Below are 18816 nucleotides of genomic sequence, written 5' to 3' on the forward strand. Positions count from 1 at the left end.
CACCGACGCAGACCGCTACCAAAGACTGTGGGCTCTCGTTCTCCGTGGCCGACATGAGTAAGAAATTTAAGCGTGTTAACCCTCGCAAGGCTGCCGGCCCAGAAGGCATCCTTAGCCGCGTCCTCAGAGCATGCGCAGACCAGCTGGCTGGAGTGTTTACGAACATCTTCAATCTCTCCCTATCCCAGTCTGCTGTCCCCACTTTCTTCAAGATGTCCCACCATTGTTCCTGTACCCAAGAAAGCAAAGGGTATCTGAACTAAATGACTATCGCCCCGTAGCACTTACTTCTGTCATCATGAAGTGCTTTGAGAGGCTAGTTAAGGATCATATCCCCTCCACCTTACCTGAAACCCCACTTCAATTTGCATAATGCCCCAATAGATCCACAGACAATGCAATCACCATTGCACTGCAAACTGCCCTATCCCATCTGGACAAGAGGAATACCTATGTAAGAATGCTGTTCATTGACTACAGCTCTGCGTTCAACACCATAGTACCCTCCAAGCTCATCATAAAGCTCAGGGCCCTAGGTCTAAACCCCGCCCTGTGCAACTGGGTCCTGGACTTCCTGACAGGCCGCCCCGAGGTGGTAAAGGTAGGCAACAACACCTCCACTACGCTGATCCTCAACACAGCCCCCTTCTGTACTCCCTGTTCACCCATGACTGCGTGGCTACGCACGCCTTCAACTCAATCATCAAGTGCGCAGACGATACAACAGTAGTAGGCCTGATTACCAACAATGAGAAGACAGCCTACAGGGAGGAGGTGAGGGCCCTGGCGGAGTAGTGCCAGGAAAATAACCTCTCCCTTAACGTCAACAAAACGAAGGAGCTGATCATGGACTTCAGAGACAGCGGAGGAAGCACACCCCATCCACATCAATGGGACAGCAGTGTAGAAGGTGGAAAGCTTCAAGTTCCTCGGCGTACATGTCACTGACAATCTGAAATGGTCCACCCACACAGACAGTGTGGTGAATAAGGCACAACAATGCTTCTTCAACCTCAGGAGGCTGAAGAAATTTGGCTTGGCCCCTAAGACCCCCACAAACTTTTACAGATGCACAATTGAGAGCATCCTGTCGGACTGTATCACTGCCTGGTACGGCAAATGCACCGCCCGCAACCGCAGGGCTCTACAGAGGGTGCCTGCCTTGCAAATAGTCAGGGGGGCCATTTGACTAGATGTTCAGGAGTCTTATGGCATGGGGGTTGAAGCTGTTTAGAAGCCTCTTGGACCAAGACTTGGCGCTCCGGTACCGCTTACCGTGCGGTAGCAGAGAGAACCGTCTAGGACTAGGGTGGCTGGAGTCTTTGACACTTTTTAGGGACTTCCTCTGACACCGCCTGGTATAGAGGTACTGGATGGCAGGAAGCTTGGCCCCAGTGATGTACTGGGCCATTCACACTACCCTCTGTAGTGCCTTGCGGTCAGAGGCTGAGCAGTTGGGATACCAGGCAGTGATGCAACCAGTCAGGATGCTCTCAATGGTGCAGCTGTAGAACCTGAGGTTCTACACCATTGTCTTGATCACGTTGAGAGAGAGGTTGTTGTCCTGGCACCACACAGCCAGGTCTCTGACCTCCTCCCTATAGGCTGTCTTGTCGGTGATAAGGCCTACTTCTGTTGTGTCATTGGTAAATTTAATGATGGTGTTGTAGTCGTGCCTGCCCGTGCAGTCATGAGTGAACAGGGAGTACAGGAGGGGACTAAGCACGCACCGCTGAGGGGCCCCTGTGTTGAGGATCAGCGTGGCGGATGTGTTGTTACCTACCCTTACCACCTTGGGGCGGCCCGTCAGGAAGTCCAGGATCCAGTTGCAGAGGGAGGTGTTTAGTCGCAGGGTCCTTAGCTTACTGATGAGCTTTCAGGGCACTATGGTGTTGAACGCTGAGCTGTAGTCAATGAATAGCATTCTCACATAGGTGTTCCCTTTGTCCAGGTGGGAAAGGGCAGTGTGGAATGCAGTAGAGATTGCATCATCTGTGGATCTGTTGGGGCGGTATGCAAATTGGAGTGGGTCTAGAGTTTCTGGGATGATGGTGTTGATGTGAGCAATGACCAGCCTTTCAAAGCACTTCATGGTAACAGACGTGAGTGCTATGGGTTGGTAGTCATTTAGGCAGGTTACCTTAGTGTTCTTCGGCACAGGGACTCACTAGCCGTGTCACGCTCTGACCTAGGAGAGCTGTGTTTTTCTGTTTAGTTAGGTCAGGGTGTGATAAATGGGTGGGCATTCTATGTTTTTGTTTTCTATGTTTTGACCAGGTATGGTTTCCAATCAGAGGCAGCTGTCTATCGTTGTCTCTGATTGGAAGCCATACTTAGGCAGCCTGTTTTTCCTGTGTTGGTGTGGGTAGTTGTTTTCCGTTTTGTTAGTTACCTGACGGAACTATTGGCTGTCGTTTTGTTGTTTTTGTTTAAGTGTTTCATTAAAGGAAAGTATGAGCACTCTACACGCTGCGCCTTGGTCCCCTTTATACGACCCACGTTACAGAACTACTAACCATGATTGGATCAAGCGGCGTGCCCAGGAAGAAATGGACACCTGGTCCCATAAGGAGTGGACGGAAAGGAAAAACTGGACTTGGGGGCAAGTAATAGAGAGATATCGGAGCCAACCGGGGAAGAACGGGAGGCAGCCGCCCCAAAAAATGTTGGGGGGGGGCACACGGGTAGTTTGGCTGGGCCAGGACTGAGACCTTAGCCAACTCCCCGTGCTTATTGTGGTGAGCATGTGCCTGCCTCTCGCGCTCTCTCTCCAGTGTGCCTCCGTAGCCCAGTACGTCCTGTGCCTGCCTCTCGCGCTCTCTCTCCAGTGCGCCTCCGTAGCCCAGTACGTCCTGTGCCTGCTCATCGCGCTCTCCCTCCAGTGCACCTCCATAATCCAGTACGTCCTGTGCCTGCTCCTCACACTCTCCCTCCAGTTCGCCTCCATAGCCCAGTACGGCCGGTGCCTGCTTTGAGCACTCGGCCCTCAGTACGTCTTCCTAGTCCGGTGAGACCTGTTTCAGCTCCACGATCTAAGCCTCCAGTGATAAGCGATGGTCCGAAGCCTATAGAGATGATCCATGGCACGAAGCCTCTAGTGATGATCCATGGCCCGGAGCCTGTAGGGATGTTCCATGGCACGAAGCCTCTAGAGGTAATCCATGGCCCGGAGCCTGTAGAAATAATCCTTGGCAAAAAGCCTGAAGGGATTATAAGTGGTCCGGAGCATGTAGGGATAAAGCCTGGCACGAAGCCTGTAGGAATAATCCATGGCCCGGCACGTGTAGAGGTCATCCATGGTATGAAGCCTCCGGTGATGATCCATGGCACGGAACCTGTAGAGATGATCCATGGCATGGAGCCAGCAGCAACGGTCACTAGTCCGGAACCGATAACGACGCTCCCCAGTCTGGAACCTCCAGCAACGCTCCCCAGTCCGGAGCCTCCAGCGACGCTCCTCAGCCTGGAGCCTCCAGCGACGCTCCCCAGTCCGGAGTCTTCAGCGACGCTCCCCAGTCCGGAGTCTTCAGCGGCTGTCTGCAGCCCAGAGCCTTCAGCGGAAGTCTGCAGCCCAGAGCCTTCAGCGGAGGTCTGCAGCCCAGAGTCGTCAGTGGCGGTCTGCAGCCCAGAGCCTTCAGCGGCGGTCTGCAGCCCAGAGCCTCCAGCGGCGGTCTGCAGCCCAGAGCCTCCATGCCGGTATGCTAATTTGGTATAGAGCAGACCTAATTCACTCTATTAAATTAATGAAAACAGGAACATTTTACATTTCGCTAGAAATTTAAAAGGAAATTATCTCAACAGCCCGGCCACAGCTGTAAAGTAAATAGATGCCACACTAAACCAAACAAAGCATCTGCACTCCTCCTCTCACCCTCTCCACCATTCCTCCTCTCACCCTCTCCACCATTCCTCCTCTCACCCTCTCCACCATTCCTCCTCTCACCCTCTCCACCATTCCTCCTCTCACCCTCTCCACCATTCCTCCTCTCACCCTCTCCACCATTCCTCCTCTCACCCTCTCCACCATTCCTCCTCTCACCCTCTCCGCCACTCCTCCTCTCAACCTCTCCGCCAGTCCTCCTCTCACCCTCTCCGCCAGTCCTCCTCTCACCCTCTCCGCCACTCCTCCTCTCACCCTCTCCGCCACTCCTCCTCTCACCCTCACCCTCACACACACACACACACACACACACACACACACACACACACACACACATCTCTCTCTGCCCAGCACCAGTCAACAGCAGGCAGGCAATATACCACTTCTATTATTACCAGCCTACAAAACAACATGCTACAGGAGGGAGTGGACCCAACACACACACACACACACACACACACACACACACACACACACACACACACACACACACACACACACACACACACACACACACACACACACACACACACAACACTTATGTAACAGTGTAGGTTCCATCCCTCTCTTCGCCCCAACCTGGGCTCAAACCAGGGACCCTTGCACACATCAACAACTGACAACCCACGAAGCATCGTTACCCATCGCGCCACAAGGGGAACAACCACTTCAGGTCTCAGAGCGAGTGATGTCACTGATTGAAATGCTATTAGCGCGCACCACCGCTAACTACTAGCCATTTCACATCGGTTACACTTACACACACACACAACACACTATAACACGCACTTAGACACTTACACACACACTATAACACACTATAACACGCACTTAGACACTTACACACACACACACAACACACTATAACACGCACTTAGACACTTACACACACACACTATAACAAGCACTTAGGCACTTACACACACAACACACTATAACACGCACTTAGACACTTACACACACACAACACACTATAACACGCACTTAGACACTTACACACACACACAACACACTATAACACGCACTATAACACTCACACACACACACACTATAACACGCACTTAGACACTTACACACAACACACTATAACACGCACTTAGACACTTACACACACACAACACACTATAACACGCACTTAGACACTTACACACACACACAACACACTATAACACGCACTTAGACACTCACACACACACACACACACTATAACACCCACTTAGACACTTACACACACACACACAACACACTATAACACGCACTTAGACACTTACACACACACACACACACACAACACACTATAACACGCACTTAGACACTTACACACACACACACAACACACTATAACACGCACTTAGACACTTACACACACACTATAACACGCACTTAGACACACACACAACACACACACACAACACTTAGACACTTACACACACACACACACTATAACACGCACTTAGACACTTACACACACACACAACACACTATAACACGCACTTAGACACTTACACACACACACACAACACACTATAACACGCACTTAGACACTTACACACACACACACAACACACTATAACACGCACTTAGACACTTACACACACACACACACACACTATAACACGCACTTAGACACTTACACACACACAACACACTATAACACACACTTAGACACTTACACACACACACACACACACTATAACACGCACTTAGACACTTACACACACACACTAACACACACAACACAAACGCTAAAACACACAACACACACACACACACAACACTTAGACACTAACACACACACAACACATGCTAACACACACAACACACACACACACAACACTTACACACACACACAACACACTATAACACGCACTTAGACACTTACACACACACAACACACTATAACACGCACTTAGACACTTACACACACACACTATAACACGCACTTAGACACTTACACACACACACAACACACTATAACACACACTTAGACACACACACACACACACACACACACTATAACACGCACTTAGACACTTACACACACACACAACACACTATAACAAGCACTTAGACACTTACACACACACACAACACATGCTAACACACACAACACACACACACACAACACTTACACACACACACAACACACTATAACACGCACTTAGACACTTACACACACACAACACACTATAACACGCACTTAGACACACACACACACACACAACACACTATAACACGCACTTAGACACACACACACACACACACACAAAATACACTATAACACGCACTTAGACACTTACACACACACTATAACACACACTTAGACACACACACAACACACACAACACTTAGACACACACACACACACACTATAACACGCACTTAGACACTTACACACACACACACTATAACACGCACTTAGACACTTACACACACACACACAACACACTATAACACGCACTTAGACACTTACACACACACTATAACACACTATAACACGCACTTAGACACTTACACACACACACACTATAACACGCACTTAGACACTTACACACACACACACAACACACTATAACACGCACTTAGACACTTACACACACACACACAACACACTATAACACGCACTTAGACACTTACACACACACTATAACACGCACTTAGACACTTACACACACACACACAACACACTATAACACGCACTTAGACACTTACACACACACACACAACACACTATAACACGCACTTAGACACTTACACACACACACACAACACACTATAACACGCACTTAGACACTTACACACACACACAACACACTATAACACGCACTTAGACACTTACACACACACACACTATAACACGCACTTAGACACTTACACACACACACACAACACACTATAACACGCACTTAGACACTTACACACACACACACACACACTATAACACGCACTTAGACACTCACACACACAACACACTATAACACGCACTTAGACACACACACACACACACACACACAACACACTATAACACGCACTTAGACACACACACACACACACACACACAAAACACACTATAACACGCACTTAGACACTTACACACACACACACTATAACACGCACTTAGACACTTACACACACACTATAACACACTATAACACGCACTTAGACACTCACACACACACACACTATAACACGCACTTAGACACTTACACACAACACACTATAACACGCACTTAGACACTTACACACACACACACAACACACTATAACACGCACTTAGACACTTACACACACACACACACACACTATAACACGCACTTAGACACTTACACACAACACACTATAACACGCACTTAGACACTTACACACACACACACAACACACTATAACACGCACTTAGACACTTACACACACACACACAACACACTATAACACGCACTTAGACACTTACACACACACTATAACACGCACTTAGACACTTACACACACACACAACACACTATAACACGCACTTAGACACTTACACACACACACAACACACTATAACACGCACTTAGACACTTACACACACACACAACACACTATAACACGCACTTAGACACACACACACACAACACACTATAACACGCACTTAGACACTTACACACACACACACACACTATAACACGCACTTAGACACTTACACACACACACACACAACACACTATAACACGCACTTAGACACTTACACACACACTAACACACACAACACACGCTAACACACACACAACACTTAGACACTAACACACACACACACAACACACGCTAACATGCACTTAGACACACACTAACACACATGCAAAAAGAGGCCCATGACACACAGCATTACACACATTTAGTGACATCAACTCAAACAATCACTTTCACACACAGTCAATCATCCATTCCCACCACCGTCAAGCATCCATTCCCACCACCGTCAAGCATTCATTCCCACCACCGTCAATCATCCATTCCCACCACCGTCAAGCATCCATTCCCACCACCGTCAAGCATCCATTCCCACCACCGTCAATCATCCATTCCCACCACCGTCAATCATCCATTCCCACCACCGTCAAGCATCCATTCCCACCACCGTCAAGCATTCATTCCCACCACCGTCAAGCATTCATTCCCACCACCGTCAAGCATCCATTCCCACCACCGTCAAGCATCCATTCCCACCACCGTCAATCATCCATTCCCACCACCGTCAATCATCCATTCCCACCACCGTCAAGCATTCATTCCCACCACCGTCAAGCATCCATTCCCACCACCGTCAAGCATTCATTCCCACCACCATCAAGCATTCATTCCCACCACCGTCAAGCATCCATTCCCACCACCGTCAAGCATTCATTCCCACCACCGTCAAGCATCCATTCCCACCACGGTGGCGAGCATTTGGCTTCCCTTGATAAAAAAATATATTTTTTAAATGGGCCAATCAGCGTTGAGCTAAACTGAGCGAGCTCAACTGTGAATGGTCCTGACGCACCAAAAAATAAGTGTCAAAGGAAGCCAGCTTGGACTTGGAGTGACTCCTATCAAACTCATTGAGAACATACGTCATTGACAGAAAAACTTGAATTGTTTGATCTCGTTGTGTTGTTGTCCTCCGGTGGCTAGCTAGCCAAAATTGTCCCTTTCCTAAATTAGCCATGGATAGAGATAGGGATTTGGACTTGTGGTTTCACTTAATTCTCCATATTGGCCAATGATTATAACAGCGATTCTGATCCAACCATTAATTCATACATTGTTGTTCCCCTGGCCTGAGAGGATGGAAGTTCAATATGTAGCTAGATGTAGAAGGCTAATGTTAACTAGCTAACGTTGCCCATGAATGGAAGTTAGGCTAGCGAGTAAACATTTTAGCCACGTAGCCTAGGACAACAAAAATAAAAGTGATAGACTGTTTCTTCAACAGGAAAGAGATGAGTATGGTATTGGTGTTTCTCTACAAGTCGGGTGAGTCAACATGTTTTTCTACTTGTGCACACACACTGAAATCACAACCATGGACAGCCACATATTTAGCTGACGTTGATTGGACCACATTTTTTTGGTATCTTTTAATTGTCATTGTATTAGACTAAGCTGAGGTGATTTGATGTTGAAATGTTGAAATGTTGGTGGAATAGTGGAGGCAGCTCCTGTTTTCTTTGTGACTTGTGGTAACTCTCTGTGGTTTTAAATCAATAATTGTTTAGTGGTCCCAAAATATTAACTTGCTTGACCATGCTGTAGGTCATGTAACTGTCTGTTACTGTACATGCAATATGATTTGTAGACTTCACTAGACAGAGGTTGGTATCTTATTGTGTGATACAACAAAGGTGTGGTGGAATTCATTCTGTCTCCTTATTGTCTCTGCCGTTAGGCCTTATATAACACGGTCACAAGGCATATTAACTAACAGGTTATAGAGAAAACAACACAATTATCACAACGCATACATTGTAATATGGCTTTTTTGGGGGGTGGGGGACTTCCCCATTGATTGTACTCACGCACCGCTACTGCAGTGCACCGCATACACAGTCATGTGATGATGTGACATAATGCTGCTTTGAGGTCTGTGTGAATTTGCTAAGAGACACATCCAGCTGGATGCTGCACACCCCTATGATATGTGGCGGATGAATCAGAATTAGTTGGGTAACATAGATAATTAAGATGTTTTATTTGCATAATATGCTTATGTGAGATACTTGTGATATGTGAATGTATCTGTTAAACCATGTGAAGGGATGGCGTGATTAATGGGGAACCAATTACTTGTCTCCACAATGTCTGTGCACAAGTCACTCCCTCCTTTGGCATTGGGGGAAGGTGTATGGCAGTGTCTGGGACCATTGTATGTCCTCTCTTAGATCTTGCACTTATCCTGGGATACTGTATGACCTAGAGGCTCACTCCCCTCAGTGAGCTTGTCCAGGAGTGGGGTCAAGAGGGGGTTTACTTGAGATGGGAGTATCTAGAGTTGTCAATTGATTTATGCCATTGGATGAGCTAATGGTTCTGTTCTATACCGTACCAGGGAGAGACGGTTCCAATTTGGGGTAGGAGGACCAGATACTGGTCTATACAATGAACACTGTTGATACAGCAGTTGCTGCCTGCTATGTTTTATAGATATATTTCATACAAAACTTAACCTTTGTGAACTGTTCCTACGATCTGTTGTTCGTCATGTACATTGAGAGTGGTGGATCTTGGGTATAAAAGATCTTTGTACTTTTGTGTAATCACTTTTTCAATGGTTCATTAGAGATAGTGCATCATTGAAGGTCAAGTGCTATTGCAAAAGCATCTTAATTATTAAAGATGTAGTTTTAAGTATAACTCTGACTGGTGTGTGAAGTTTGTAAGTCTCCTCATTTGGTAATGCAGAAATTAGCCACCACAGATAAGACACAGGATTCCCAGGAGCACCTTAGATGGGCAGTGGCAGTAGCTGAGCACATAAGTCCATAACAACACTAGAACAACATGAAGAAGTCATCAAGACAGAGTAAACACCTCTAGCCCACCTTTCAACACCTGCCTGAAGTGCATACCTGTAGCCTAGAAGATCACGCTGATATAGGAAAGAGTGCATGGCCACTTCAACTTCATGTTGCCATGGTGATACAGAGATGAATGGGGAGGGAGGGATGAGATGTGATCTGAGTGGCCTCCTCTAATCCTCTCGATAATGAATCTGATTTCCCCTGACATTATATCCAGCAGGGCATCAGTCAAGCACCTATCTACACACAGAAACACACACAGCAGCTCCAGGAGGACCAAGGTTGCCTCCTCTTTCTGTAGATCACTACAACCTAACAGGTTTCAGAGACTGAGTCAGAACCCGAGAGAGGCAGACAGAGAAAGATATACACATCCTACAAGACAATTATAGAGATTCCCCGTGCAGGCAGATTGATTAGAGAGATTCCCCGTGCAGGCAGATTGATTAGAGAGATTTCCCGTGCAGGCAGATTGATTAGAGAGATTCCCCGTGCAGGCAGATTGATTAGAGAGATTCCCCGTGCAGGCAGATTGATTAGAGAGATTCCCCGTGCAGGCAGATTGATTAGAGAGATTCCCCGTGCAGGCAGATTGATTAGAGAGATTCCCCGTGCAGGCAGATTGATTAGAGAGATTCCCCGTGCAGGCAGATTGATTAGAGAGATTTCCCGTGCAGGCAGATTGATTAGAGAGATTCCCCGTGCAGGCAGATTGATTAGAGAGATTCCCGTGCAGGCAGATTGATTAGAGAGATTCCCCGTGCAGGCAGATTGATTAGAGAGATTTCCCGTGCAGGCAGATTGATTAGAGAGATTTCCCGTGCAGGCAGATTGATTAGAGAGATTTCCCGTGCAGGCAGATTGATTAGAGAGATTCCCCGTGCAGGCAGATTGATTAGAGAGATTCCCCGTGCAGGCAGATTGATTAGAGAGATTTCCCGTGCAGGCAGATTGATTAGAGAGATTCCCCGTGCAGGCAGATTGATTAGAGAGATTCCCCGTGCAGGCAGATTGATTAGAGAGATTCCCCGTGCAGGCAGATTGATTAGAGAGATTCCCCGTGCAGGCAGATTGATTAGAGAGATTCCCCGTGCAGGCAGATTGATTAGAGAGATTTCCCGTGCAGGCAGATTGATTAGAGAGATTCCCCGTGCAGGCAGATTGAAATAAAGATGGTACTCTACGTCCAGAGTACTGTTACCCTCTCTCTATAGGACCACAGCTAGTCCAAACCCTTTTCCCTATAGTGCACCACATACTGCTTGACTGTCTGATTACTATTTTAACCTTTCAACTCTGTTCACTACCTTTTTTAATGACAGTGCACTATGTAGGGAATAGGGTGTAATTTAAGACAAAAGTCAGAAGCATGCTTTCTATTTCTGTTCCTCTTTATATTCCAGCTGCTTCCTGTCTGTGCAGATAGACAGCTGTGTTAATGGCAGTGACATTAGCGCGCTGACCGGTAATACTGTAACTGACGCTCATCAACACAACCCTTTCCTGCTCTGCTTTCTCTCCGTTTCTCCTCTCAAATCAATTCAAAGAGCTCTATTGGCATGGGAAACATACGTTTACATTACCAAAGCAAGTGAAATAGATAATAAACAAATGTGAAATAAATAATCAAAAATTAACAGGAAACATTACACTCACAAGTTTCAAAGGAATGGACACATTTCAAATGTCATTATGGCTCTGTACAGTGTGATAATGATTTGTAAATAGTTAAAGTACAAAAGGGAAAATAAATAAACATAAATATGTGACCCATTTCAGGAAACTAGGCCTATGTCACGGGTCACTACTTCACAGGAGAGCCATTTGAACATAAACTTTTTTTTAAATCAAAATACATTTTTTGGCAGAAATACCTTCTGGAAGATGTAAACTTTCATGTGCCTTAACAAACTTGTATGCCATCTGTAAATACGAATAAAAATGTTAAATTACGAGCCAAGTAGGTTCAGCCACAGAAAAAGCGAGCAACCTTCCCGCTAGCCATGATTGGCTGAGATAATGAGTGGGCTGGACATGCCGAGAGATGAGTTTGGATTGGTCTGCCATATAGCACGCTTCTGTCTATTTGACCTGGTCAGTATGTTTAGGTAATCCTGTCTAACATGCTTAAAAATTGTTTATTGTGTATTAAAATTGCATAAGTGTTGCTCTCCACATTCTGGAGGACCGAGTTTTGAAATCAGTGGAATTCGAGTATGATAGCTAAGGAGATAGAGAAAACACCTGTCTCTGGATTGCATCTTCAAACTAAGGGCAACCATGGCATTCAACAGGAGACGCATCCATCCATGAATTATGTATACGGGTAAGATAGCCCTGCTAGCTACATTTTCAGATATTACACATTTCAAATTTTGACAGAAAGAGCCATTTGCTTGGCTAGCTATAGACCAATGTTAGCTAGCTAACATTGAACCTGGTTGGTTAGCTACCTGCAGATTCATGCAGGGTAGTAACATCCTGAGTTGGGATTATGGTTCATTGTTTAGCTAGCTAGCTAGCTACATGTCTTAACAAAAGACTCCACTATGCAAGTAACCATTTGTTGGTGCGCTCGTAAATTCAGTCTGGCCATCTACTCAGATTTCAGAGCATTCTCGTTTGAGTGTGCCAGAGCTCAGAATAACTGATGAATTTACGAACGCTCAACAACTGTTTAATATGGCCGGTGTTACTAAACGTCAGCAAAAACAAGCGTAATTAAATTGTTGCCAGCAGCACAGTTACAGTCACCAACGCTCTGGATAACATGAAAACAGCCTAACCAGCTCTGATTGGGCGAGTCAAATGGTCAGAGGGAGGTATTCTCTCATTATGTGTCTGGAAGTAGCTAGCAAGCTAGCCAATGTTAGCCAGTTAGCTTGGGTGTTTGACTGCCGTTGTGAGGTTAGAACGTACGGAACAACCCTACTCATCGGCCAGAGAGTCCGGTATGCGCTCTGAACGCTCCGAGAGCGACACGTTTTGAATTTACGAACGGACAATCTGACAACACAGTTGCAGTCACCAACGCTCTGGATAACAAAACAGCCTAACCAGCTCTGCTAGTGGGAGTAATGTTCAGTGAGCTGTTCTCTCATTTGTGTCTGGAAGTAGCTAGCAAGTTAGCTTGTGTGCTTGACTGCTGTTGTTAGGACAGAACTCTCGGATCAACCCTTAAGGAGATGGGTGGGGCTAAAGCTTAAGAGGGTGTGAACGATGCTGAATGGGTGTAGACAAAGAAGGGCTCTCCAAAAGTAGTACCAAAACATTCTATGGCTATTTTCTCAAAAGTGAGTTTACAAGTTTATTAACTTTCAAAGCAAAATTACTTCCCATTGTTCCTCAACTGTAGTGTATGATACACTATTTTGTAGCCCTGAGTCTCTACTTTATACAATGTAAAAAACACAATTTCAAATGTTGCTACATAAGACCGATTTGAGCCGGTCGGTCACATATGGGTTGTATTAACAATGGTGTTTGTTCTTCACTGGTTGACCTTTTCTTGTGGCAACAGGTCACAAATCTTGCTGCTGTGATGGCACACTGTGGTATTTCTCCCAGTAGATATGGGAGTTTATCAAATCGGGTTTGTTTTCGAATTCTTTGTGGATCTGTGTAATCTGAGGGAAATATGTGTCTCTAATATGGTCATACATTTGGTAGGAGGTTAGGAAGTGCAGCTCAATTTCCACCTCATTTTGTGGGCAGTGTGCACATAGACGGTTTTCTTTTGAGAGCCAGGTCTGCCTACGATGGCCTCTCTCAATAGCAAGGCTATGCTCACTGAGTCTGTACATAGCTTTCCTTCATTTTGGGTCATTCACAGAATTCAGGTATTCTGCCACTGTGTACTCTCTGTTTAGGGCCAAATAGCATTCCAGTTTGCGCTGTTTTTTGTTAAATTCTTTCTAATGTGTCAAGTAATCTCTCTCTCTAGAAAGGCAGTTAACCCATTGTTCCCCGGGCACCGATGACGTGGATGTCGATTATGGCAGCCCCGCACCTCTCTGATTCAGAAGTGGTGGGTTAAATGCTGAAGACACATTTCAGTTGAAAGCATTCAGTTGGCCTCTTTCTCTTTTGGTATCTATCTTTTTCTCTCGCCCTTTTAGTTGGTCTCTTTGGTAACACTTACTAATAACTGTCAATCATAAGCCATTAGAAATACTTTTACCCTCTTTACCATGTCTCACTGTGTGTGTGTGTGTGTGTGTGTGTGTGTGTGTGTGTGTGTGTGTGTGTGTGTGTGTGTGTGTGTGTGTGTGTGTGTGTGTGGTAAGAGTGAGAGAGAAATGACTTGCAGCGTTTCTTTCTTGCCCTGCACCAACACACCTGATTGAAAATAAAGTGCAGTTTGATTAGACAGTTAGATCAGGTGTGTTGTTGCTGGCCTCTGGGAATGGAATAACAAGAACCTATAAAGCATGTTCTTCAAAAGCACAATAAATGGACCAGCCAAGTTGATCTGTATTCCTATTCCGCACACTCTTCCAATGCATCCGTCTGGACCTTTCTGGCACATTCGACATTCAGCTCGAAAACGGCTACCGGATGATATGTTACGGCTACCGGAGCCTGGCGCGAGCTCGTACATGGACTGCAGTTTAGCTGTGACAAACCTTTGATTACATGTTTGTCATCAAACATGAACAAACCCCCGACTCAAACAACTAGAAAAAAATAACCTACAAAACCCACGTCCCTGTTTGAACGAGTCAACATTATTACATTGTAACAAATATGTAACATAATGCCAGTTGCAGATGATGTTATTGGAATGTAACGCAAACACACTGGCGTTTATCGATCCGCTACTTACGTATCTACTGATGAGATTCCGTAGTACGCTAAAATCCATCCTTTTCACAGCTCCCCACCAGCGATTCTTTACTGTCCACTTTCCAGTTTCCTTGGATATTTACCGACGCTACCTAATGTTCATCTCTCCTCCAGCATACATCGTTCACAAACACTGTCTCTCCCATCTATATGAGCGTGAGAAAGCAGTGGTCTTTCAGTCGGTTGTTCTGATTTCCATGTCATCCTTTCATGTTTGCGCTTTGGACAGCCATGCAGCTGTTAAATGTGACTGAACTGCTATCCTTGATTCATAGTTTCCAGAATGTCCCTTTTCACAACGAATAAACGTTTGCAAAACGGATCATTGCAAGGGCTTTTGAACAGCTTATTTTCACCTCTTCCATTGGTTGTTTGTTCCAAGAGTGCGTTTATCTTCTTGACCTTCGAGAAATCTCCTTTCACATCAGTCTTTCCCCACAGTCCCGCTGCCTTTTCGCTCTGTTATGGTTCTTCCATCTGGAGGGAGAAAATGCGAAAAGTTCATCGCTTCCATACGTCAGAATGCTTCGCTGCGCCTGCGTATTGAAATTGTTCTCCCCATGCACAGCCTGGTAACATAGACTAGACGTAACATAGTAAATTTAAATCCTAGACTCTCAAATTAGGAAGAAATGTTACGTTTGGTATGGGTGCATAAGACAGAAGATTATGTAAAGCAAAAACGAAAGGATGGTGGTTGGTTGGGGGGTTCATCACTGACAATTTTACGTAATTAGCAACTTTGCTACTACTTATTACGTTTTGATAAGTAGTAGCAGAATTTGTTTTTAACTGACTTGCCTAGTGAAATAAAGGTAAATAAAATAAAAAAATAAAAAAAGTTGATGAAATAAATGAAACACTGTAAGTATGTAATTGTTGTGTTATTTGTTCACTCAGGGTCACTACATGTCACGTCCTGACCAGTAGAGGGTGTAGTTGGGTCAGGACGTGGCAGAAGGGAGTGAGTGTTTTATTGTTTCATTTAATTTTGGCCGTGTGACTTCCAATCAAGCACAGCTGTAGAGGGTTGTGGTTGATTGGGAGTCACACGTAAGTTGCCTACGTTTCCGTTGTGTGGGGTGGGTAATTGTTCTTGTCACTGTTGTTGCACCTGACAGGACTGTGTTGGCTGTCAGTTTTGTTGTTTTGTGAATTGTATGGTGTTCGTAACATTAAAAATGACGAACCCTAACTCCGCCGCATTTTGGTCCACTTCTTCCGTAGACAGCCGTTACAGAATTACCCACCAAACCAGGACCAAGCGGCGGAAGAGGAAGGAGCAGCAGGACTACTGCGTTATGGACAAATGGACGTGGGAACAGATCCTGGACGGAGAGGGACCTTGGACTCAGGCTGGGGATTATCGCCTCCCGCAGTGGGAGATTGAAGCGGCGAGAGCGGAGAGGCGATACTACGAGGAGAGAGAGCGCAACGAGCGCGAGAGGCAGCCCCAAGACTTTTTTTTGGGGGGGGCACACGGGACAGTCGGTGGAGCTGAGGTCGGAACCAGAGCCAGTCGGGATGACATTGGAGGTGAGCGAGGGTTATGAGACAGAGACTGTGACGGGGTTAATGGGAAAATTAGGAGAGAGAGAGATGAGAGAGCTGCTAGTGTGGTGCATAAAGTACGGCATTCGCCCTAATGAGCGTGTCGTGGGTATGATGTCACCTGAGGCAGCTCTCCATACTCGTCCTGAGGTGCGTGCTGGTTGTCTGGTAAAGACTGTGCCTGCGCCCAGAACCAAGCCTCCTGCATGTCTTCCCATCCTGGTCAAGCCCGTGCCTCCTCCACGGACCAGTCCTCCAGTGGGTCTCCCTATCCAGGTCAGGCCCGTGTCTCCTCCACGGACCAGTCCTCCAGTGGGTCTCCCTATCCTGGTCAAACCCGTGTCTCCTCCACAGACCAGTCCTCCAGTGGGTCTCCCTATCCTGGTCAAGCCCGTGTCTCCTCAACGGACCAGTCCTCCAGTGGATCTCCCTATCCTGGTCAAGCCCGTGTCTCCTCCACGGACCGGTCCTCCAGTGGGTCTCTCCACCCTGGTCTCTCCTGTGCCACCTCCTCAAACCAGGCCTCCAGCGGGCCTTCCCAGAGTGGTGAGTCCAGGGCCTGCGCCCAGAGCCAGGCCTCCGTTATGTCTCCCCAGCCTGGTGAATCCTGAGTCGGAGCTGCCCGCCAGTCAACAGTGGCCGGACTGCCCTGTTCTGCCAGAGTGGCCGGACTGCCCTGTTCTGCCAGAGTGGCCGGACTGCCCTGTTCTGCCAGAGTGGCCGGACTGCCCTGTTCTGCCAGAGTGGCCGGACTGCCCTGTTCTGCCAGAGTGGCCGGACTGCCCTGTTCTGCCAGAGTGGCCGGACTGCCCTGTTCTGCCAGAGTGGCCGGACTGCCCTGTTCTGCCAGAGTGGCCGGACTGCCCTGTTCTGCCAGAGTGGCCCGCCTGCCCTGATCTGCCAGGGTGCCCGGCCTGTCAGGATCTGCCAGGGTGGTCCTCCTGCCCTCCGGTCCAGCCCGAGTGGCCCGCATGCCTTCCGGCCCAGCCCGAGTGGCCCTCCTGCCCTCCGGCCCAGCCCGAGTGGCCCTCCTGCCCTCCGGCCCAGCCCGAGTGGCCCTCCTGCCCTCCGGCCCAGCCCGAGTGGCCCTCCTGCCCTCCGGTCCAGCCCGAGTGGCCCGCATGTCTTCCGGCCCAGCCCGAGTGGCCCGCATGTCTTCCGACCCAGCCAGAGTGGTCCGTCTGCCAGGGTCAGCCCGAGTGGCCCGTCTGCCCGGCGCAGCGATCGGCGCCAACAGAGTGGGCGACACCGAAGGTGGAGCGAGGTCCACGTCCTGCACCTGAGCCACCTCCAGGATAGGTGGGTTGGGGAGGGAGGGTGTAGCACAGTGCCGTCGGTGACAGCAGCCACCCTCCCTTCCCTCCCTTATTGTTTAGGTGTTCCTTTTTTGTTGGGGATTTTTTTTTTTTTGTGTTTTCCTTTTTTTAGGTGCATCCCGGGGTCTGCACCTTGAGGGGGGGGGTACTGTCACGTCCTGACCAGTAGATGGTGTAGTTGGGTCAGGACGTGGCAGAAGGGAGTGAGTGTTTTATTGTTTCATTTAATTTTGGCCGTGTGACTTCCAATCAAGCACAGCTGTAGAGGGTTGTGGTTGATTGGGAGTCACACATAAGTTGCCTACGTTTCCGTTGTGTGGGGTGGGTAATTGTTCTTGTCACTGTTGTTGCACCTGACAGGACTGTGTTGGCTGTCAGTTTTGTTGTTTTGTGAATTGTATGGTGTTCGTAACATTAAAAATTACGAACCCTAACTCCGCCGCATTTTGGTCCACTTCTTCCGTAGACAGCCGTTACACTACATGTATTATTAGGTTTTGGTTGAAGATCTGATAACATTCAGTATCAAAAACATGCAAAAGTAGTGAAAATTAGAAAGGGGGAAAATACTTTCTCATGGCACTGTTATATATAGTTTTACTTTTAAAGGTTTAATGTTGCATACACAAGTACACTGGGATTTGGATGAAAGAAATTAAAGCTGAAATAAATCATTCTCTCTACTATT

At 47.1% G+C, this 18816-nt stretch overlaps 1 protein-coding gene across 5 annotated transcripts in view; it reads right to left on the bottom strand.

The window, feature by feature from the left end:
• Window positions 1–15786, bottom strand: part of LOC106595097 (phospholipid-transporting ATPase IH) — a 116337-nt gene extending 100551 nt beyond the window's left edge. For 3 of the 5 annotated variants that reach the window (XM_045707510.1, XM_045707511.1, XM_045707513.1), the window contains exon 1: window positions 15242–15785. In XM_045707510.1, the coding sequence (XP_045563466.1) occupies window positions 15242–15280 (39 nt within the window). In that variant the 5' untranslated portion in view covers window positions 15281–15785. Of the gene's footprint in view, window positions 1–15241 lie in introns of all 5 variants that reach the window. The other 2 variants (XM_045707509.1, XM_045707512.1) reach the window with 1 other exon arrangement.
• Window positions 15787–18816: the final 3030 nt, after the last annotated feature.

This window comes from Salmo salar, chromosome ssa25 (assembly GCF_905237065.1).
Source record: "Salmo salar chromosome ssa25, Ssal_v3.1, whole genome shotgun sequence".
Lineage (NCBI taxonomy): Eukaryota > Metazoa > Chordata > Actinopteri > Salmoniformes > Salmonidae > Salmo > Salmo salar.